Source organism: Nicotiana sylvestris, chromosome 9, assembly GCF_000393655.2.
Source record: "Nicotiana sylvestris chromosome 9, ASM39365v2, whole genome shotgun sequence".
NCBI classification, from domain to species: Eukaryota; Viridiplantae; Streptophyta; class Magnoliopsida; order Solanales; family Solanaceae; genus Nicotiana; species Nicotiana sylvestris.
The window spans coordinates 124558255-124581580 of NC_091065.1; the positions used below are offsets into that span (position 1 = coordinate 124558255).

At 36.7% G+C, this 23326-nt stretch overlaps 1 protein-coding gene and 1 pseudogene across 1 annotated transcript; both read right to left on the reverse strand.

Moving 5' to 3' along the window:
* Window positions 1-13581: 13581 nt before the first annotated feature.
* On the reverse strand, window positions 13582-22573 carry LOC104212656 (AMSH-like ubiquitin thioesterase 3). The gene is made up of 14 exons (XM_009761992.2): window positions 22350-22573; window positions 21576-21640; window positions 21379-21454; window positions 21016-21216; window positions 20533-20627; window positions 19756-19861; window positions 19628-19674; window positions 19118-19448; window positions 18848-18937; window positions 18690-18752; window positions 18083-18157; window positions 15339-15401; window positions 14660-14712; window positions 13582-14065 (listed from the first exon to the last, which is right to left on the reverse strand). The coding sequence occupies exons 1-14, from the start codon at window positions 22458-22460 to the stop codon at window positions 13891-13893; spliced, it is 1551 nt and encodes a 516-aa protein (XP_009760294.2). The 5' UTR covers window positions 22461-22573; the 3' UTR covers window positions 13582-13890.
* LOC138878818 (U6atac minor spliceosomal RNA) lies at window positions 14938-15031 on the reverse strand (annotated as a pseudogene).
* Window positions 22574-23326: the final 753 nt, after the last annotated feature.

Sequence of the window (23326 nt, forward strand, 5' to 3'; positions counted from 1 at the left end):
AGGTTGTTTTACAAACACTTCTTCTTTCAGGTAGCCATTCAGGAAGGCACTTTTGACATCCATCTGATGAAGAGTGAATTCCATGCTGCAAAGGCTATGAGGAGTCTTATTGCCTCTAGTCTTACAACTGGAGCAAAAGTCTCATCATAATCTATGCCTTCCTCTTGATTGTAACCTTGGACCATCAGTCTTGCCTTATTTCTTGTAACTGTTCCATCTTCATCAAGTTTGTTTCTGAAGACCCATTTTGTACCAATAACTGATATGTCCTTGGGTCTTGGAACTAGATGCCAAACTTGACTTCTCTCAAGCTGATTGAGTTCATCTTGCATTGCATTCATCCAATCTGCATCCTGCAAAGCCTCAACAACATTTTTAGGTTCAATAAGAGATAAAAAGGCATCAAAGGCACACAGATTCTTTAATTGTGATCTAGTTTTGACTCCAGATGTTGGATCAGTGATAATGTTCTTAATAGGATGAGAACTTTGATATTTGTGAGGTTTTACAACCAACTAGTTTCTGCTAGATGTTTCTCCCATGTTCTGTTGCTAAGGAACATGGTCATGAACAGGTTCTTTTAGGGGATTTATTTCAATTCCTCTTTGATCAGTTCCCCCTGTCAGGTTGCCTTGGATGGAAGAACCTGTTCCATCACATGTTCCTTCTTTTGGTGCCACTTTGACTTGTTATGAGGCTTCAGTCAAATCCTTTACCAATCCAATTGTTTCATCTTCATGTTCCTGTCTCTCAGAAAGAAAGAATGTTAGTTTCATTAAATACTACATGTACACTTTCTTCTACACACAAAGTTCTTTTATTGAATATTTTATATGCTTTGCTATGTGAAGAATATCCCAAGAATACTCCCTCATCACTTCTAGGATCAAACTTACCTAGGGAGTCTTTTCCATTATTGTGCACAAAGAACTTGCATCTGAATGCCCTAATATGAGATATATTTGGTTTTCTCCCTTTAAGTAACTCATAGGGAGTCTTCTCTACAAGAGGTCTAGTCATGCATCTATTGATAATGTAATATGCAGTGTTTACAGCCTCTGCCCAGAAGCTATAGGGTAGTTTACTAGAAAGAAGCATAGTCTTAGTCATGTCTTCAAGAGTCCTGTTCTTTCTTTCAACTACTCCATTTTGTTGAGGGGGCCTACGGGCAGAAAAGCTATGACCTATACCATTTTCATCACAAAATTCAGCAAACTTAGCATTTTCAAATTTAGTTCCATGATCAGATCTAATTGATGTAAGTTGATTTCCTAATTGTTTCTGAGTTTTTCTAATAAAGGCAGTGAACATGTCAAATGCTTCATCTTTAGATGTTAGAAATAGTACCCAGGTAAATCTAGATAATCATCAACAAGTATCATTACATATTTCTTTCCTCATCTGCTCGTGGTCTCATTGGACCACAGAGATCCACATGGACCAGTTCCAACGACTTGGTTGTGCTTACCATTTTCTTGCTTTTGAAAGATGATCTTACCTGCTTCCCCCTTGCACAGGCCTCACAAACTTTGTCTTCTTTGAACTTTATGTTGGGTAACCCTATCACCAAGTCCTTAGAAACCAATTTGTTTAGCTTATTCAGACTGTCGTGACCAAGTCTTTTGTGCCACAGGAGGGGATCATTATCCAGCACACTTAGGCAGGTTAGTTCATTTTCTGAGAGAGTAAACAAATCTGCAATGTAAATATTGTTAACTCTTTTTCCCTGTAAAACAATCTTGTCAGTGGTAAGGTTAATCACAAAGCATTTAGTAGAGGTAAATGCTACAAGTTTACCTCTGTCACATAGTTGAGACACACTGATCAGACTGTATTTCAAGCCATCTATCAAGTAGATATTCTCAATAGAGTGAGAGTCTATCTTACCTACCTTTCCAACCCCAATGATCTCACCTTTCTTCCTATTTCCAAAGGAGGCATTGCCTCCCCTTAAGTCCTCAAGTGAAAGGAACTGGTTCTTGCTTCCAGTCATATGTTTTGAGCAACCACTATCCATGTACCATATTTGGCTGCTTCCCTTCACTTGGACCTGCAAAAAAAATCAGGGGTTAGTCTTAGGAACCCAAACTAGTTTGGGTCCCTTTCTATGGGCAAAGGGATAAATCTGATTCCTTCTAGCCCACCCAGGCAGCCTATTTTTTTCTTGAACAAAAGTTTTGCTCTTTTGACTGGCCTTTTCTTTTGCATTACATTCATTTTTGTGATCGCCAGTCTTGCCACAGTATGTGCAAATTTTGTTCTCAAGAAGAGTGGGGTACTTGCTTTTAGGATCCCACTTAAGTACTTGAGTCTCATAACCAAGTCCTCTTTTGTTGCTACTGTGATGTTCTTGTAGCCAGGAGAGTGCATCAGAAGCCTTGTTCCATTTGCAAGTTTTGTCTACTTCATGTTTTACCTTCCCTAGATCTTCTTTTAATACTCTTATTTGCTCATCTTTCCTGTACAGCTCATCCTTCATTTTTCTTAAGTTTTCTTCTAGGGTGAGATGTGTGTGATCAACTTTCTTCTTTCTTGTTCCTAGTTTCAGTTTTAAGTTCTCAGACCTAAGTTCTAGGACACTAGTGTCAAGTTCAAGAACCTGGTTCTTCAACTCAGTATTTTCACTTTCACTCTTATTAGCCCTAGACTCTAGATTTTTGCACTTGGCTTTTAGGATCATACATTCCGTAGACAGCTCTTCCTTCTCATTGTTAATTATCTCAGACTCAGCAATGAAGTCTAGCAGTAGCTCAGACAACCTTTCTTTAGATGGGAATTTAATCTTGTCTTTGAGATGAAGAATACTTACCTCTTGTTCATCATCTGATTCTCCGATGGCCATAAGCGTTTGTTCATCTCCAGCTTCATCTTCTGAGTCCTCATCTGATGTTTCTCCCCAGGCAGCAACCATAGCCTTTGTTGATCCTTTGTTCCTTTTTGGTTGAACATGTTCCTTCGTTCAGCCCTTTCCTTCTTCCACTCAATTTCCCATTTAGGGCAATTCTTGATCATGTGATCAGTCTTACCACACTTGTAGCAACCCTCATTGGTCTGTTTCTCAGGAGCCCTTGGTTTGTTGAAGGTTGTACCTCTTGAAGAACCCTTTTCTCTCATCAGGTACTTTTTGAAATCTCTTGTGATCATAGCCATTTCATCATCCTCCAGATCTGAACCTTCCGCAATTCTGAGAGTCAAGCTTCTTTCCTTCTTTGGTGCATCTATTTCCATGGTTTGCCTTCTCAGTTCATAGGCAGTAAGGTTTCCAATTAGTTCATCCAGCTTGAGGGTAGCAATGTTCTTTGATTCCTGAATAGCAGTAATTTTGCTTTCCCAAGAGACTGGCAGAATCCTTGTCAAAATATTCTCAATTTTGTCTTCTTCAAGAATAATCCTTCCAAGAGACTTAAGTTCATTTGTCAGTATGGTGAACCTTGTATAAATATCTTGGATGGTTTCTCCTTCCTTCATGGTGAAATTCTCATACTGAGAATGCAGCAGTGTTCCTCTAGACCTCTTCACTTGAGGTGTTCCTTCATGAGCCACTTGCAAAGTGTCCCAGATTTCCTTAGCAGTGGTATAGTTTTGAATTCTACTGTACTCATCTGGACCTAGTCCACACACAAGCCATTTCTTGGCCTTGGCATTCTTCTCCCACTTCTTCAGGTCTTCAGCAGTGCAGTCAGCTCTTGTCTTTGGCACATCCACTCCTTCAGCATTCTTCTTAGTAGTTGCTAGAGGACCATCAATGACTATGTCCCAGATTTCATAGTCTTCTCCTATGATGTGATCCATCATCCTGTTCTTCCTCCAAGAATAGTATTGACCATTAAAAAGTGGAGGCCTAGCAGTGGATTGCCCTTCCCAGTTCCCAGGTGGTGCACTTATGTTGATCTTTTCCTAAGGTGTTAGCCTTTTCAAAGATAACTCGCTCTGATACCAATTGATGCTCTAAACGTCAATACCACACAAGAGGAGGAGTGATTTGTGTGGTACCCTATTTTCGCTCTAGAAGAACCTGGTTCTTCTTGGTGTTCTAACTACTGCTGTTTGCGGAATAAAAAATACATAAAATAAAGAACACAGAGATTTTTACGTGAAAAACACTTTGCTCAAAAGGTGAAAAAACCACGACGTACTACTCAATAGGATTTTACCAAACTTCCACTAAAATCACTGAGCCAAAACAGCATTTACAAAAACTCTTTGTAAACGTAAGGATTAACTCTAATCCCTTGTAGCACACAGCCTCAACTGTTGCGACAACTTCAAGTTAGCTTATAACTTGAACACTCAAAGTACCTAATACAATTGCTTCTATGAAAGCTGAAAGGTACAACTTTACACCACCTACTACAATTGAACTAGAATAAGAAAAAACACAATGGAACTGGTTCTTCTATCTCGTTCAAGTAGCTTCTGGAGTGCACACTCAAATCTCACATAAATTGCTTGCAAAATCGCCTTGCTCTTTCCTTTCAATTTAGTTTAACTTCTGCGTTTGTGCAATACCTGTAAAAGAGAACAATCACTATCATTTAATAGGTTAGAAATCAGAGTTTGATTGGGACTCATTTTCTGATCTTCTATCGTAGTTGAGTCCTTGAAGATATCAAACTCTAATACTTTCTTTATTCGGATTGTGTTCTCTTCATATAAAGAAACTTTCTCCCCTTATCCAATATGCAACCTTCTCGATCAGATCAAGAGATATTGTTGCTTAATCAGTAGGACTTATCTCCTTCACGTGCATCTCACATGTGTAGGTTGATCATGACAGTGCTTCACAAGATGGACCTGGTCCATGACTGAGTTCATTTGTCATTCTTCAAAACTTCACCTATTCTTGGGCCAACAAAGATTCATGGTCCGACGGGAATTTGCATCATGTTTAAATTCATGCACGGTATACGCTAGTAGTGTTTCTAAATTGCAGGTACACTGCGCGAGCAACAGTCATCTCGGCAGGAGCGATCCCGCTCCAATTCCCACAGACTTATCTTAACCCTTCCCATAAACGTGCCACTCACTCGACCCTAGATATTGCGTCCATTCTCGAAAAATCTCCAACGGCATACTCCGCCGACGGATCCTAAACTACATATGGCTTAATTCCTGTAAAACTAGGGATATGTAGGCAGCTCAAAAGCCAGGGCGCGGCCTAAACCTCCCCGAACCATTTAGCTCGGTCAAAATTGGCCATCATATCTTTACCCGACAACTCTTTCATCCATCCCGGGTAAAGAGGGACAGCTGTTGATACCCAATTTTTCCCTATATATTTTCTAATATGCAAAATACCTTCAAAATATCATTTGTATGCTATATAAGTATGTCCAAATGTTTTAATATTTTTTTAAAGATTTTTAAACCAATTTATTTTCCTATTTTATTCATAAAAAAAATAATTCATAACAATTATCATTTTGGTGATTCATTTATTTGATTCTCATATTTATGCTAAAATATAGCGAAGATAATTTTTGCATATTTTTTAACAAATTTATTTAGTATTTTTAAAGCAAAATTGCATATAATTGCAATATTGGCCTCTTTTAAGATTTAATTGCGTTTATGGTTATAAAAATTAAGTCCAGTATTTTTAAATTGATAATTATATGTTATAAATCATTCTAGTACTTTCAATTTTATTTCCAGAATTTAATTTGCTACTTTTTATAAAATAAATGGGGAAATGGCTATTTAAAATCTAGCCAGATTTCATTTCAATTTCAGCATAATTTGAACCCCAATTTGAACCCAATTTACCCCGACCCAATTTCAAATTAAACCGACCCAGACCTGGATCCCCATCTAACCCTTTAAATCCCAGCCGTTGATCATTTAGATCAACGGCCACCGGCTGCCCTTACCATTTGTAACCCAAACCAACCCCTTAACCTAATTCACTTCCCACCTACCACTGCTCTTGAAACCCCCTCCTCTCTCAACTCTCTCTGAAACTCTCATGAACCCTAGTCATCGCCCTCTCACCCTACCCTAATACCTACCTAATCCATGGCCTTCTATGGTCAGTTGAGGCATATACCAGCCTTCCATGGCTTCTATGTATTTGTTCTTATGGTTTCAAGGCCAGACCTTGAAGGAGTCTAGTCCAGTCCTTGTTCGATTTCAGCTCATGGCTCTTCTCCGGTCATCCTTAACCTTTCTCCGTCCAGCCATCGCCGCTCGAGTCAGATCCTTGACTCTCCTAGTTAGATCGGTAAATTTTAGGACCTTTCTTACCTTTTCTGGGTTTTTTGAAACCCTAATTTCTAATATTTTTTTGATTTCTTTCAAATCTACCTTAGATCTATGCTTACCTTGAACTTTTAAGCATTTTCTAGAAGTTTCTTTAACTTTTCTCTCAAAACGACTCTTTATTTTTTCCGATTAGGTTTAAGTTATTTCAAAATCTATTCTCTGATTTTAACGTGTTTAATCTTTCTATGTTTTGCTCATGTTGTTTTTCTATCTGAGTTAGCATGTTAAAAAACCTTTCTTTTGGCTGTTTGTTAGATGAGTGCTTTTTTGGTTAAGTTTTTGTTTGATTTATTTGTTTATCATCTTTTAAGCTCGACTATTGTTGAAAAAAAAAACTATGTCTTGGGTCTGAAACTGTTTGTTTGAATACCTGACTCGATTTGAAGTTCCTTGTTTCAGAATCTCTTTTTCTTTATGTGATTCCTTTAATTCTGGGTTTTATTATCTTTAAAACTCGACTATGCTTGAAACCCTAACTTTACAAAAGGTTTTCTCATCTGCTAATGTGATACCTTTGCATGTTTTTGATACTTTGTTTTCTCCATTGTTGACTCAATGTGACTTGACCTACTTGATTACTATGCTTCGAATGTTTGCTTTACTACTGAAACTTATGCCTATTTCTGTATGTTGTTTCTTTTGCCAATGGGTTTGGCCTCACATGTCTGGTGTCTCTACTCACTCTATTTAAATACTAAAGTGCAAAAGCATGTTACTTCCTTGATTGATCTCGATCTTGTGACTGATTTCAGAACTTTTCTTTTATGAACTCTAATTTCACTCGCATATTTAAAGTTAATTGATTCTTTTCCTTTATTATGATATTTTGCCTTACTGAATCCTTTCCCAAAATAAGCATATTTTTGTACTTAGACTTGATTGCTTACTTAATGCTTTTACTACCCCTTTTATGGCAATAATCAGTCTGCCTACAAACTGATTCCTCTTTCTTTATTTTTGAATCTGTTACCCCCGTTAAACAAGTGATCTCTTGATTAAAGGGGAATCACTTGGTTAATTGATTCTGACTGTTGTTGTTTCCATATTTATAGTGAAACTTTATTATTACCTTATTTCTCGCATATTTTCAAAACTATAAATACTCGGCACCCCACTTCTTTAAAAAAATGAACACTTGAGTTCAGAATACACACTTCACTCAAAACTCTCTTTTCTCTGCTATTACTTGTGTTGCTGCCTTACCTAGCTGGTTGAAAGCCAAGGCTAGGTTGTGGGAAATTTGCTTACCTTTTTCTGTATTTGCTTCTTTACTGGTATGTTCTAATTAATCTTCAGCATCAACATGTTTTTTTACTATTTCTTGCACTCATGCATGTTTCCTGCTTGTGTTTAATCAAGTTCCATTATTAAGCATGTTGTAATATGCCCCTTTCCTTTCTGAATTAATGTTTTTCCTTATGTATGAATTCTGTCAGTCACTTATTATGACTTATGAATCCCAAACCCCCATATCCCCTATGTGGTTGTATTCTTTGGTTGGTTTGAGAGCATGTCAGCATTAGACATTGTTGTGCATGACCCAAACCTGACCCTCCCTGGGGTTATATCCTTCATATCCCCTCTATGTATTGTATTCTCTGGCTGGTTTATGGGCATGCCAGCATCATCTATTGTTGTGCATGTCCAAAACCTGACCCCCTCCTAGGGTCATATGCTTCCTGTAATGAACTCCCAAACCCCTAACCCCTTTGTATCAAAATGTTGATTCTGTAGTGTTAACTTTATTACTACTGTTTTCAAATTACCCTTACCCCCTTACTATTCTCAACCCAGTGTTAAACAACACTCTGCTCCTGCACTTCCACTATACTCTTAGACTTAGGTTCCGCCCCTCTTGTGTGAGCCTTGCCTTGGGACCCATGAGCTCCCTCTAAACTTGGACACATAAGGGTTGGCCCTTCCACACTGCACTCATTCCTGTCTAGTTGTGCAAACTTGGGTGTAAGCACTGCCCGAGGTCTCTTGAGACCCTTAGGAAACTTTGACACACCCAGGTCTGAGAAAGGCTTTGAAACAAATGGCATTTTGAGGTGGTTTATTCCATAACTCAGAGAGGAAGTCAAGAATCAGGCTTCCTCTAGTTGTAACTTTTTTTTTCTTTCTTTACACTTTTATAATGTAATTCGTTATTCAGTTTGTAATAATTTGTAATAAATGTTGGGGTTTGGCTAGTGAAAAGGGCTGGGTAATTGTGCATGCTTAAGGGTAGATATCATGCCTATAGGACCTAAAATTCGGCATGCTTAACTCTGCATTTAGAGAACCTGTCTATAGGACTCGTTTAAATTCTGCATGCTTAACTCTGCATTTAGAGAACTTGTCTAGAGGACTTGTCTTAGATTCTGCATTACCGCACTTAGACACCATGTTCTTAGGATCTAACTAGTTATCGTCTGGCATCATGTCCAGTAGTTTAAAATTAGTACCCTTTTATAGAAATCATGCCTATAGGAATTGCGAGTAAATTCTACCTGCTTCATTACATGTTCAACTAGATATCATGTCTATAGGAATTAAATCAGCAATAATAGATATCATGCCTACAGGATCTGAAACTAGTCTAGTTTAAAATAAGCCTAATTCATATTGTTCTCAACTAGTTTTTAAACAACTCTCTCACCTTCTATTAATACGGTTTAGAAAGCATGCTTGTAGGATCTCAAATCGTTTGTTTTAAAATGGTTATTGCTTTGCCATATTCTGAATCAGTAATAGATATCATGTTTATAGGATCTCAGCCAAACACTTAGGCAAGCCTTAGGTGATAACGACAATAGGACTGAATCCGCTTTTATTAATTGGTAATTGCTACAACCAGCAGGCATGCCTGATTCGGACTTCTTATCTGAGTTATGTAATAAACTGGTCTGCTTCAACAATTAAAACTCCCCTCGCCTTTAGTATTTTTAAATTCAGACCCTAAATGTATGTTTAAGTCATGCTATTTATGTGTTTTGTTTGAGGAGGTATACATGAGCCTTTTATTTGTTTACATGTTTCCCCTAATGTGCAGTACTATATGTTTTTGTATGTCGCCTTAGATTTTTCACCTTTTGAAACCTAAAGTCAGCCTAATATCCCTCCCCTTTAGGAATAGTAGTACTAAGTTCCTCCAGGGCTGATAGGAATAGGACAGGTAATAGCATGCAATAGTGGTCGAGACCAATTCGCGTTTTAATACCTTAACGGGATGGGGAGGGTAGATATGGATATGATGACCGGTGCGCTAATACCTCGTGTATCCCCTCTTCTGAGGAGTGTCATATCGGGTATCGCATTAACGTGATCCATATTATAAATAAACCTAGGACCCCCCCCCCCTTTTCCTCTTTTATATTTTCAAGTATTTGTAGAACTGTAACTCTTTCTTTTCGAAATTCGCCTTCTAATTGTTTTCAAACTCTTATGTATTTAAATCCCCTACTATTTGAGCCCATACCTGTTTGTTTGCTAAATTGCACAAACTCACAAAAACTGTCTGGCCGGGAACCACACTAGTGGATCATGAGGGGTGCCTAACACCTTCCCCTTAGGATAATTTCAAGCCCTTACCCAATCTCTGGTTATCAAACAAACTTAGAAGTGAACCCTATAGGTGTCCTAATGCACCTTAAATCATTAGGTGGCGACTCTTCAAAAAATGCAAAAAACCCTGTTCCCAAAAGGAATGAGTTGTCCTATACCCAAAAATGTCATAAACCCGATCTTCCGATGCAAAGAGGGAAAAAAAAGGGCGCGACAGCCAGCTGCGATGAAGTAGTTTTTTCCTTTTGAGGAACAGTCTTTGATAACGTTTTTTCCATTTTTGTATAAGTTTAAAGAAAAAAAAGGAGAGTAAGGCTTGGTGTTTTGAGGGAAAGTTGATAACAAAGCTTGAAGATTTTGAAGAAATAAAGAGCTTAAAAGATGTAAAAAGCTTAAGGGATTAGAACGAAGTGAAAGTAAAGATTGAATCAATGAGAAAAAGGTCCTATTTAAGCGATTCATGGCAGCGGTTCAAAGGCGACCACCAACTGACGCTCATTAATGGCTTTGGGAACTGTACCGACAGGACGTTTCAATCACTTTCGCCGCTTACGTCACAAAGATGATGTCATGAAAGGTCGGAGTATAAAATCGAAGGCTCAATTTGTTTCTTCTCATTACATTCCAAGAAATGAGGGAACTATTTGTATACGGTTAAAATCGGGCCTACCTGATTCTACTATTTGATCGAGACCAGGGAGTTGCATCGAGGGTTAGCCTCGTAAGTGGAGCAGATCGAAGTGACGAAGGCATGGTACCGAGTTCGAGAATCGAAGTGCTTGTCGAGATCGAGATCGGCAGCGATCGAGACCTAACAGCGCAGACTCCGAGCAAAGCACAATCAAGATATTCGTGACTAGTCGAAGATCATGGCGAGAATCTCGGAACAGATCAAATCAAAGGCAGTTGTTTAGGCTAATCATAGGATTTACTTCTGTAATTAGAATTATACCATAGATAGGATTCCTTCTACTATATAAAGAGGGTCCTAATCATTTTGTAAGGACCTGACATTCACGCATATCAAAGCAATACAATATTATCTGGCTTATATTCTTGTTTATTAGATTGCTACATTTTTAACTATTCCTGCATCGATCAGTTCGAGGGTATTCAACTCGAGGGCTGAACTCCGTTCAAACACTGGTTTGCTTAATTTTATTGTTAATTTCTGCTACTAATTTTCGTATTCATTAATTGATATTAGGTGAAATCACGTGTCCTTAAAACCACATTGTAAGTTTAATTGTTATCCAATTTTTAGGATAAACATTTATATTTCTTTTTGCCACCGGTGTTTAGATTCTGATAATCTGATTTAGGAAAAATCATAGAACCATTTAGTTTTGATTTAAAAGATCTACTAGACCAATCGGTTCGAATTGGAGGCAACGGTGAAGCATAAATTGAATTTCAATCGGCAGCTGACAAAAGTAGGTAATATTCATTTTTTATGTCAAATGTAACTAGTATTTGAATTGTGGAATCGCCTTCTTTCTATTGCTTCCTCCAATTCTGGAAGATCTGCACTTACAAATTTGTTGGTTAAACTTTAAAGTTGCCTTTTGGCCAATAAAATCCTCTTGTCCATATAACTCCCTTTCAAGCTTGAGTTGTCAATTGACCTTCGTGTTTTTCGTGTTTTAATTATTGTTTGATGGACCTTCATGCTTAATTAGTGCTTAAACGGAATTATAAAGTTAAGGGGAAAAATTCTTTATCCCTAATATTTTACTTATTACACTTTAGCTTCAACCTATATAAGTCTAATATTTTCAGATTTAAAAAAGAAATCTCATAACCTTCCCGACGTTTCTGCCGACCCAATCGCCATTTTCCACGAATTCTCTATTGTAAGTTTTTTTTTTTTTTTTGGCGAAATACATAAATGGCCTCTCCAAGTTGTCCACAAACGTTCATTTGAACACCTCAACAGATCTATTTATCAAGTAGACACCTCAAGCTATTTTTTAATGTGTCTTATGCACACTGGTGCTTGGGTTACATGGAAAGTTAACAAATCAAAAGATAACACCCGTAATTTCTTAAAAAAATCTAACTTATTATATTAATATAAAAGGAAAAGAGAAACACAATATTAATAAAAAAGCAAAAACCAAATCAGACCCCTCCTCTCCCTTTTTAGTCAGATTTGGGCAAATCTGAAGGTTTCAAGCTGGAACCAACCGATTTAAATGGTGGTCGTCGGTGTTTCCCTTTTTTTTCCGGCGGATCCGACCAGGTTTGATGGCAAAGCAGAGGCAGACGAGAGGGAACGAGGGAGGAGAGAGAAGTGACTGCCAGCCATCCGGTGACCAACTTCGACGGCAGCAGTGGATGATTTTTTGGGCGAAGTTCCCGTTGAAACTTATGATCTTGTCTATTTTATTTGTCTAAACTACGTATTATCTGCTTTCCTTGATATGTTCTCTGCACATTTTCCGTTGAAGCGTGTAATTTGTTTGGTAGTAGAAATATCTTCTAACAGTCAGCGAACTAGCTATGCTTTGTTCTCTCTTTGTTTGCCATCTTGTTCTGAAATTGTGATTGCTGCTGCTCTTCTAACTTTAATTATGCTGGGACTTCCTTTTAATGGTGAAGTGTGGCGTTGAGATTAGTGGGTTAAGGTGGAGAAGATAGTGGAAGAAAATTTTGGAGAAGAAGGGGTAGGATAAGTGGGCTCCACCGGTTAAATTAAAAAAAGAAAAAAAAATAAACACAATTTTGAAAGGCTTCACTTGCTGCAACAGAGTGTAGTCCACACATTTTGCATGTCAGTTTGAAGGGTTTGAGAGACACATTAAAAAATAGCTTGAGGTGTCTAGTTGATAAATAGGTTTGTTGAGGTGTTTAAATGACCGTTGTGGATAACTTAGAGGGGCCATTTATATATTTTGCCTCTTTTTTTTTATTTGCATTCCTCACACAGAGGTTGTCTCCCTTCTTCCTCATTCCTCTCAAAGCCTCGGTCACACGGAGGAATGACTTTAGCTGGTGTTTTAAAGAGGGAAGATCAGAAGGAGGAGGAACTGAGCGAAGGCGAAGGAATTTTTATTTGCGATATTATAGGACTGGTGGTGATAAAGCTGCTTATGCATTAGGAATCTTGTGTTCAAAGATATAGAGAAGATAACGAGTTCTGGAAAGTACTCAAAGGTAGATATGGAATGAAGAACAACTGTTAGCACCAGGGAAGAAGCTAATCAAATCAATCATAATTGGAAAGATGGAATAATGATATTCGCAGCAAATACCAATGGTTTTTCAATCGTAATCTTTCTTCTTTTATTCTTAACAATAAAATGGATGGTGATGAGATCTTTATGTTGTACGCGAAGACAAAATGATCACTGGGAATGAATTTGGAATTTCGACTTGAGAAGAAATATAAAGGAGCGGAGGACGCACATGTTTAAAGCCATCTCTTTTGAATTTTATAAACCGATAGCATTCTGGATTCCTTAGACTTCCTACACTGAGTACATGCTTGGAGGCAGCATCACTAAAATCGTTTGTTTTGCTCATAAAAAAAAATGAAAACCTACAACACAAATGTTAATTACATTTGAGTGTCTATTTACTAGTTTACCAATCTATTTTAAAATCTTATACCTTTGCGAATGCATCTTATAACTTCTTGACAAACTGGCACTAAAACTATATGGTAAACAAAGTAAAGTCTAAAAACTCTAAAAATCACGTTTAGCAAAAGATTATCCACTGGTAGCTTTTTTCCAAAATGTCAAAAAGCACACGTGAATTTAAGCCTTGCAAAGATTGATAAAGACTCCATTAGATTGCTCAGGTTACAACAGCTGTTTATCATGAATCATAAAATTCATGGCAATATGGTCTAGAGAAACAATGTGAATTGCGAAACCAAAAGCCCTCATTCCTAATGTATAACAAAAAATTCTTAAGATAAGAAGGAAAAACAAAATATACAATCGCTCATCTGAAATAAGCTTGTATTCTTGGATCCCTGTGAATGAATATACAAGGTATATAACATCAAGCTTCTATACAACCATCTCTGTAACATTTACTCCTATATGCCCTTCCAAGGTTCATAAAATTGCAAGGTTAACGAAGGTCTATAACATCAAACTTCATGTTTGCATTCATATAGACATGAGAACAGTGTTCATATATTGGACTTCCATCCTCAGGCTCCTCATGAGGATGAAAACCACGCTGCTGACAATTCCGGATAACAGACACACCAGCAGGATCAGACAAATGAAATATACCATGAGGGCTGTCACAAGAAATGAAACTGCAATCAGTATCCATTAAGTGGCCTTTCTAACATCTCAATAATGTATGGTATATGATTATGTATCCTGCTCTTTCAACTTTATAGGTCTTATTAGTACTCTAGAATTATCAGAATTTTGACTCTAGTTAAAGTCCTTCAATAATTAAGTGACTTCTTTAGAAGTGAGCTTAGTCCAGGCAAGCTTTCCAGAAACATTTCAAATTAACAATGGAATTTAATTTTTTTCGGGGGGGGGGGGGGGGGGGGTTTGAACCCTCCACTTCAGTTGTGGAATGCAGGGAGCTCTAGCCCTCAGCCCCGGTAAATGCTGGAATTAAGAATCAAAATAGAATTATTTAGGAAAAAAACTCCACTACGGATACCGCTGCGCATTTGAATATAGAAACCAAAATGCAAATCTAAATATAAGAGCACTCATATACATTACATGTATATGAGAGAGAAGTGTGTGTGTGCGCGTATGTTCACAATGTATATCAGAAATCATATTAAAAGAAAAAAAATGGGACAGCGGAACCTTTTTTACAATTAAACAGCTACTTGAGCAATACCAGAGACATAATGGCATCATACCTCTCTTTGTCTGTAGGAGCCATCACTATTGCAATGGCTTCTGGCAACATAATCTACAAAAATGAGCCGGAAGAAACAGTGTCAAGAGTCAAAAGAAAGTACTTTTGGTGAAGAACAGTCAGAAATCAATTTTCATCCCATGGAATGAACATCTTTAACAACAACAAACCCAATGTACCCGCAAGTGGGGTCTGGGGAGGATAGTGTGTACGCAGACCTTACCCCCACCTTGAAGGTAGAGAGGTTGTTTCCGATAGACCCTCAGCTCATGAAAGACGAAAAGACCGGATGTGTCTGGTAACAGGTAAAGCCCGAAGGCTGTTCCCGTCCCTGCCGGGGGAGATGCCAACCATCTCTCCTTTTTATGAACACGGAATGAACATCTTTGATTAGATAATTTCACATACGTTCTTCTCATGTAATAAAAAAGATTTACAATCTATAGCAAAGCCTTCTGACACAAGTAAAAGGTGCTTAATGCACACACCTCAATAAGAAACCACCAATTGTTAGATATGTGTAAAGTTACATTCTATCATTTCACCATTAGACTTGAGTGGATGGACTTCAACAATTTGAAAACTATATGCACCAATATATTCCCAAGAAAAACAAAAAGACATCTAGATCCTGTCCATAGAAATCCAGAGGTTAATAACACAAGAACATTGCTTATTACCTGATATGAGTAATGAGTGTGCAGGTCAACTGATGACATAAAACAGGTTTGTGATGGATGTGTCTGCAAACAAATAAGAAACACAACAATTCATTGACAACGGTACTAAACATATCAAGATACGAGCAGTCAAGCAACTTAGGTGGTGCATTTACATCATTCTGCAAGTTTGTATGTATATGATTCATCCTTTTCTTTCAACATCCTAGATTTTAGCCAATTATGAAATAAAAAATTCTCATGAGTTTCATAACAAGTAATGACATATGAACAAGTTACATGCCGATCCTCCGAATAGTGAGACCAAAACCCATTGCCTTACCACTTAACCTCAATGAGGGTATTGAGTTGTCCTTCGCTGACTACGCCCCATTTAGATTTCTGTTTGATATTAATAATTTAATATTAATTCGATCCTAATAAAGTGTCAAAAGGTTGATTGTTTCGCTTCTATATCTTCCTAAAGAAAAAAGATCTCTGGGAGTTGTTTCCTGAATCCAAAAGCTCCGGTATCTTTCCCGACGAAAGAATCTTTGGGAGTTGTTTCTTGAATGTGAAAGAGAGTAGTCTCTGTTTTTTTTTCAAATAGATATGAAAGAGAGTCCGGGGTAGGGGTAAGGTCTGCGTACATCCTACCCTCCCCAGACCCCACTAGTGGGATTTTACTGGGTATGTTGTTGTTGACGTATATGAAAGAGAGTATTTTTCTTTTTCACTCAAATAAGAACTTCATTGGCGCTTAGCGTGAAGGAGTGCTAGGCCTTTGGTAATTTCTCTTCCAACTAGGATCAAATCCCATTGACGTTAGGTTTTGAGACAAAATATGAAAAGATTAATAATGCAATGATTAGTAACGCAAGTACTATAATGGGGGAATTAGTAATGAAGGGACTGTATAATTACTTATTGAGTGTTTAGCTTGATATATTGCACATTAGTATACAATGTATACTTTAAACTATTTGTTTACCTTTTAAAAACAAAATTAAAATCTTCTGATTAGTACGAGGGTTAGTTTGGTCATTTTAGCATTTTAATCCATGCATTACTAATACTCACATTCTTATTCCACATTATATCTCACACAAAGTAATACAACAACAACAAAAAAAAAATAATCCAGTTTGATCCCATAAATGGGGTCTGGGGAGGGTAGAGTGTACGCAGACCTTACCCCTACCTCATAGAGATAGAGAGGTTGTTTCTGATAAACCCTCGGCTCAAGAACACAAAGTAATACCTAGATTCCCACAAAACTTATGTTATGCAAGTATTATTCATGGGGAAAACAAAAAGGAGCAACCAAACTTATGTTGACATTTATGTAAAGATTATATCTAGTACAATCCAAACCAAACAGCCCCTAAGAGTATGAAAGAAGCTGAAAACCCAATCCAAAACCTCAAGGCTACAGGTAGAGTGTTCAAAACCTTTATAAACCCCTTTAGATGCTTTATATACCTAATGCGAGACACTATCTAGCTCATACCTCCGAACATGTGTAACTCGAGTTTAAGGTTCACATGTGAATTTTTTCAAATAACGGCAATATCCAAGCCAGCTCGCATGCACCTCAACCATTTCACCGTATACATGTTACTTCCCACCAACACAAGTACATGATAACACTGCCCACCAAAACTGAGGCAAATGGGAAATAATCACTTAAACATTTTTTTTTTCTCTGTTAGGACTTAGGAGTTAAACCCTAGTCTCCCATATCTTTTACCCACTTCATTGACCGGTTGGTCACACCCTTGTGTGTTTCACACATGAAATTTAATGCAGAGTTACGAGTTCAAGAAACAAATTTGCTTGAGGTACCGCTTAGAATATGGAAGGGGAAGAGAACGAGAGAGTATCTAATGCTCTACATTTGAGAAAGTAAAATAAGAAAGCTCTGTGGGACAATGTGAAAGAATCTGAGTCTAACCCAAAAACCAAGAGTATATACCAAAATGGAAGGCCAAAACTATGCAAACTGGATTATTTATTATCGTATTTTTAATATCACATGAAATGACCTCTAAGTCAAAGAAAAACAAAGAATAATTGACACTACATCATTAAAGACAAATTAGTCTGGTATTGCTAATTTCCTATCATTACATGCAGCTAATTTTATAGCTAATTACTACCATTATATGCAGCTGATCAAGAAAACTTGAGAAAGGCAAGATATAAGAAGATCATAGAACAATCAAGCAAAAGTAACCACTAAACTGTTCACAAAATAATGAAATTCATGCACAGCCAACATTCTTCAAAAATATAAAATTGTCACTAGCATCACCACAATATCTTTGGAATTTAAATAAGTAAATTAGAACCATCAACCATGTCAACATACCGTGTGAGAGTTCCCTTATTATGCAACGCAAATGAAGTAACTTTAGAATTAAACAATGATAAAATGAAAAAAAAAAAAACATTTGATTGGTTACAATGAGGATTTGAGTCTTTAAGTATAGATGGAGAGTTGCATCGCTGGAAATTTGTGCAAGACAGAGACAGAGAAGTACATGTTGTATATGAAGGCATCAATAAAACAGATTCCAAACAATTCGAAAGAAGCAAAACATAACGTCAGCTGAAATATATTCATCCACTAATCCTTTCTATATTCATCTACTAATCTCAATTCCACACACAACATAAGCACTTCGTTGGTCAAAATTTCAAATTCAATAGTAAAACACAGATGTTGACCAAGCAATATAGCCACAGCTACTAGTGACACTTACATGTATCCAACCAAGAGGAAAGAGAGAGAGCTTGTCCTGAACCTCAAAAATTTCTTCTTCATTCAATGTTGAACACTGGATATCAAAAGCAGTGCTTCAGAAACAAGGTTAAACCATTCCATATGATGTCAAAAGCATTACTTCCTAAGCATATCTAATTGTTGTATTTTTTGACTTGTATGAACTATTTTCTTTATAGGTTTAAAGCAGCAAAGCATAAACTTATAAGATTTTTCGTTCCTTTTTATATATGCAGCACATGCAGAAACTACCAACTAATGTTAATATTTCTCACCTTTCTCCTATGCTTTATTATGAAAGAGGGAATCAAAAAACACAATGAGCCCTTTTTTCCAGAAATTCACCATGTTTCAGGATATTTAAATATAAAAGTATAAATTTCGTAAGTAATCCCAAAGAGACAAAGCTCCTAAAATTTACAAGCTTGGTTCATCTTTTTCAAATTCAAGATGCAAAGACGCTTCAATGCTGCACTTATACTTTTCCGGTCCTAAAGGACGGTCAGTTCTGCTTTCTGAATATTAGGGGTAAAGTTCAAGCATAAATCTAGTATATCCCTGTAGATGAAATATAAAATTCATCTTACAGAATCTGAAGTTGACTCCTGCTTTGGGACAATAAGAGTAGTGATGTGAAAAACACGGTTCCTCTGCAAGTTAAGAAATACACAACAAAAACACCACGCATATGAGACAACAGATAAATAGAGCTTATAAATTTCAGACCAAGCATTTTGCTCCATACCAGTGAACCTGCAAGAACAGCACAAGTTTCTAAATTCTTTGCTGTATTTTCTCGAGCTAATCTTAAGAAATCTTCCATCAGTCTCACTGGCTGCAGTGTAAAAGAAAAATAACGAGGGTTATACTCATGCAAATTATACCAAGCAAAGCTGATCGATAAACGGCTAAAAATCCTCCAATTCAAACAATTTCTATAAAGATGAAGGTTGCTCTCTGATTTTATGGGTCAGAGATACAGGAACCTAAATGAAGTAAAATAAAAACAACTTACAACATGCAAATGTTGATAAGAGTTTGAACCAGGTGGTCCATCCTGAAAGGACTTAGCTGGTCCAGGTCTTGGATCTGCAACTTTGGATGGAGATATGGGATGAAATTCTTGTTGTATTTGCGCCAGAACGGGAGGCGGCGAAGGCTGCCTTAAGTTACTTAAAGGACTATGATCACTCCGCATATCATCAAAAAATGGAGAACAAGAATCCTCAGAAGGGTGTAACCACCGTCCATCATCCAAAGAAAGAACCGATTCCATAGGAGACTTATCCACCTTCAAGCCAGTGTCATTAGACATGAATGAGCCATCATCAGCAACCTGATTGAGGCTATAAAAATAGCACGACAACATTCAAAATTTTGTACCAAAGCAGCTTGAAGAAACAGAAAATTAAGAACATACAAATTAGATGTCTGTGGAATAGTGACACTCGGATTTAATTAACTCTCTTGCAAGACATCAGAGTAGGCCGAATTAGCAATAACCAATCTTTGGAAAGGCCCTAACCTCAAAAGCTCATTTGAACTTAAATCGGCATATGCTGGGTAATTCACCTGGAGAAAGCAAATTATGACAGTTGATTTAGGCTGAAGTTTATAGTAAGATAAGAAACTACCATTTAACTTCAACAATACCTTTATCTTGGAACTAGGTCCGGACCATTGACCATGAAGACCATTTGGGCCTAAAAGCGAGTGCCTTGACAGTGTTTCTTGCTTTGGAACAGGAAAATTGAGAGATCTGACAATAAGTTTATACAAAAATCAGTTAGATTATACATCAGGTAATTAAGAAATTTCCTGTTATCATGCACACTATTATGCAACAGACATTCAGAGGAATCGCACAACTTCATGAAGAAAATAAGACTCGCACCGTTTTAATTAAAATGTCCATGCTTGACTAGCACAATAATCAAGAAGTTAAATTGCCGAAAATACAGGGACTAGTTGTGTTGCTTAAGAAGTGATACTTCCACACACTTCTTCCTGATGACAACAATATTGCATGAGCAAGAAATTCTCTTAACCCAGATAAAACTTTTTCAGGAAAATTTAAAACACATGAATTTCATAGCAAGCTGTAAAACTGCACCATGACCAGCAAAGCTTAAAACCAGGTACTCTAAAGTACCTTAATTGCTAAAAATTTAAACCCTAGGCGAAAAGAACTTTGCAGATAGACTGAATAACTGACAGTATTAAGAGGATAACTCGATGATATCAACCCTTTAGGAAAAGTAACTTAATAACCAATTTCAATTCTGCACGAGATCTGCCTAAACAGCAAGGATACTGGATAACAAAGACGAATAAGTTATTTAAAGATATTGTTCCATCCTCTGGAACACACCTCCTCCCCCTTAACCACAAAAAAAAAGGACATTGGTAGTTTTCTTAATTTGGACTCACAGCTTCTGGAACTGCATATCGATCGAACTCGAGGATGAAACACCAGAGTAATCTTTATTCTGCTTCCACAAAGATGAAGGTGCATTGCTGATGGCCTGAAATTTTATCATATACAAATTCGTGGTCCATAAGGAGAGAAAAAGTGTAGAAAGCAAAACAAGGCCAAATGAGAAGGCCTTGAGAAATCGTGCAAACCAAATATATGCTGGACATGAAATCACAGGATTTCAAGCTAGTAAAGAAACAATGTCCTTTACTGAGACTGAGAAAGAATTATGAAACTATGACTTCAGCAAAGAGAAAATTAACCTAAACTCTAGTTAATGAATGAGACAGCAAAGAGCATATATAAATCACAAGTTATTTCCATTCTAATTTCTAAAGAAGGAAAAAGTGAAAATAAAGTGAAAGAAATTGATGGCATAAAATACAACAAATCAAACAAAACCCCAAAACTCAAAATAAAAGCAAGTAGTTACATACCCATTTATTGTCATAATCAGAAGATGCTTTATTGTTGGTATAGGGCCGTACTAAAGAATTTCCAACTGATCTGTAGGGAGGGTTCTCCTGATTATTAAGTTGGGAAGTCTGAGCTGCTGCTTGAGCTTTATCCATTCTTTTCCGCTGGCGCTGGAATTCCGGTTTTAAACCCTCTAGTTCATCTAGCACTGTTGAGAGCATCTGAGACAATCAAACAACAAAATTTGAAAATCTAAGCATCATCAAGTTGATGCAGAAAATCATAAATTGTATCCAGATCACGTAAAGAACAACTCGCAATCCAGAAGAATGATTAGTACACAGCACAGAGGACCATTAAAGACAATAAACTGATACACTGACCCTTTTCGATAATGCTCTTTCTTCTGGATGCAAAGCTTGGTAGTCTCGATGGTCGGGTATTGTTTCAGTAACCAAACTGGCAATACATAATACAAACAACGCCATTAAGTTACTTATTACAAGCAAAAGAAAAGTATCTGAAAATCTAGAAAAAAATTCCACCAAAAATAAAGTAAAAGCAGCACAGTATCATTCACCTTGAATATCTCATTAGTATTATATACAAGTCTATGATATTCTTCTCCCCACGGTGAATATTGGCCTGTAAACAAACCACAAGATAATCACAAAACTCAATCCAAAGAGAGACTATTTGTCAAGATAGAGGTTCCAGCTTGATCCAGGATTTGAAGTTTATGGGTTTTGGATTCTAGCTCTTTGGAGTTTCAGGGTTCTATTAATAATTTGCACATATTAAGTTAATTTTTAAGACAAATATAGGGTTTGGGCCATACAATAACTCTAAATCTGGTTTATCGTCATAACAATGAAAGAGTTGGGACTTGCTCCACATCGGAATGAAATGGATCAAACAAAAAGAATTCGATAAAGAAAATTCACATAGCCTCTATATAACAAGATAAAGGTTCCAGCTTTATCCTTGTAACAACGAAGTAATCGAACTTTGTTGATTCTTATAGCTGAAACTAACTAGTTTGGATTTGAGGAAAAGTTACAGTTGTAGCTTCCTCCAAGCTTCCTCCTTTACCAGTTGATATAAGTAATAGTTAAAAGTCCAACTGAAAAATCAAATAAACGGCTCAACCCAATCAATTTGGCATAGGATATTAGCAAGCAAATTTAGGGGTTTTGATTGTTGGAATGAAATTGGCCCAGATAGAGCAGAATGCATAGTTATAGTTATAGTTATAGTTGTAAAGATATTACATTTTTAACAGCTTATATTAAATGAGTTACAAACTAAAAGCAAAATTGAAAGTTCTAAGTATATCAATTGGAAAAGAGCTAACCTGTCGGAGGAGATTATTGGCGATTCGATAGTAATTGCGGAGAGGAATTCGATTATCGACGGCGACTTTCCGAGTCATCGCGTCGACGTTCATAGTCGCCGGCCGTCTCATTCTTCCGGCGAGATTATGGGAAATTTCCGACGATGTGGCTTTAGAGATTGAGAAAAATGGTAGTCCAGTTGGTTTCCCTCGAGTGGTTTTAACTTTTAATTTAAGAGAAAGAAGAATAATTTCAATGATTATTGTGTTAAGCTTCTTATTTGTCATGTCGACAAGGTGTGACCATTTTTTAATAAAAGAAAAAAGAAAGGCAACAGACACGGCAAAGACACTTTTTCATAATATTTCAGAAATCTCTCATCATATATTATGTCTTGATAACACAAATTTCTTTTGTGATTTGAGTGAGGCTTACCTCTCTAATCTTTATTTCTTTTTTCCCTGAGAAAACTAAATTAAAACGATAAAATTTATTTAATGCATCTAAATTATCTCTTGGTAACATTAATTGTTACATTCTTTTTAGGTTACAAAAATAATTATTTTTTTCTCAGAAAATTAAATTAAAATGATAAAATCTATTTAATGTACCAAAATTATCTCTTGGTGGCATTAATCGTTGCTAAGAAGATAAAACTATCTTCACTTTCAAAGATAAGAAATGGAAATAAAACTCCTTTTTTAACACTTGCACTTTAAGCATTAAAAAGAGAAAAGATAACCAAACGCATCAAAATTAATGTTGGGTGATTGTATTTTCCTAAACCATTTCAGAAATGTGAATACATACCTTTTAAGTGTTCCTAAACCGTTTTAGAAATGTGAACAAATAGTGTTTTTTTTTTAGTTTTCATGCCCAAAAAATAAGCACAATTATATATGTGATTCTAATGATACTCCTAGAATTGATCAAAAATGTGATGATCCAGCAATCATCATCCAAACAAATTGAACAATTCTACTTAATATTTTAAGCT

Coding starts and splice junctions, on each gene's coding strand:
- LOC104212656 (XM_009761992.2), bottom strand. CDS start 22,460: ATGAGACGGCCGGCGACTATGAACGTCGACGCGATGACTCGGAAAGTC. Junction 20,628..21,015: donor CTGATTATGACAATAAATGG/GTATGTAACTAC, acceptor ATAAAATTTCAG/GCCATCAGCAATGCACCTTC. Junction 19,675..19,755: donor GACCTAGTTCCAAGATAAAG/GTATTGTTGAAG, acceptor TGCTTTCTCCAG/GTGAATTACCCAGCATATGC.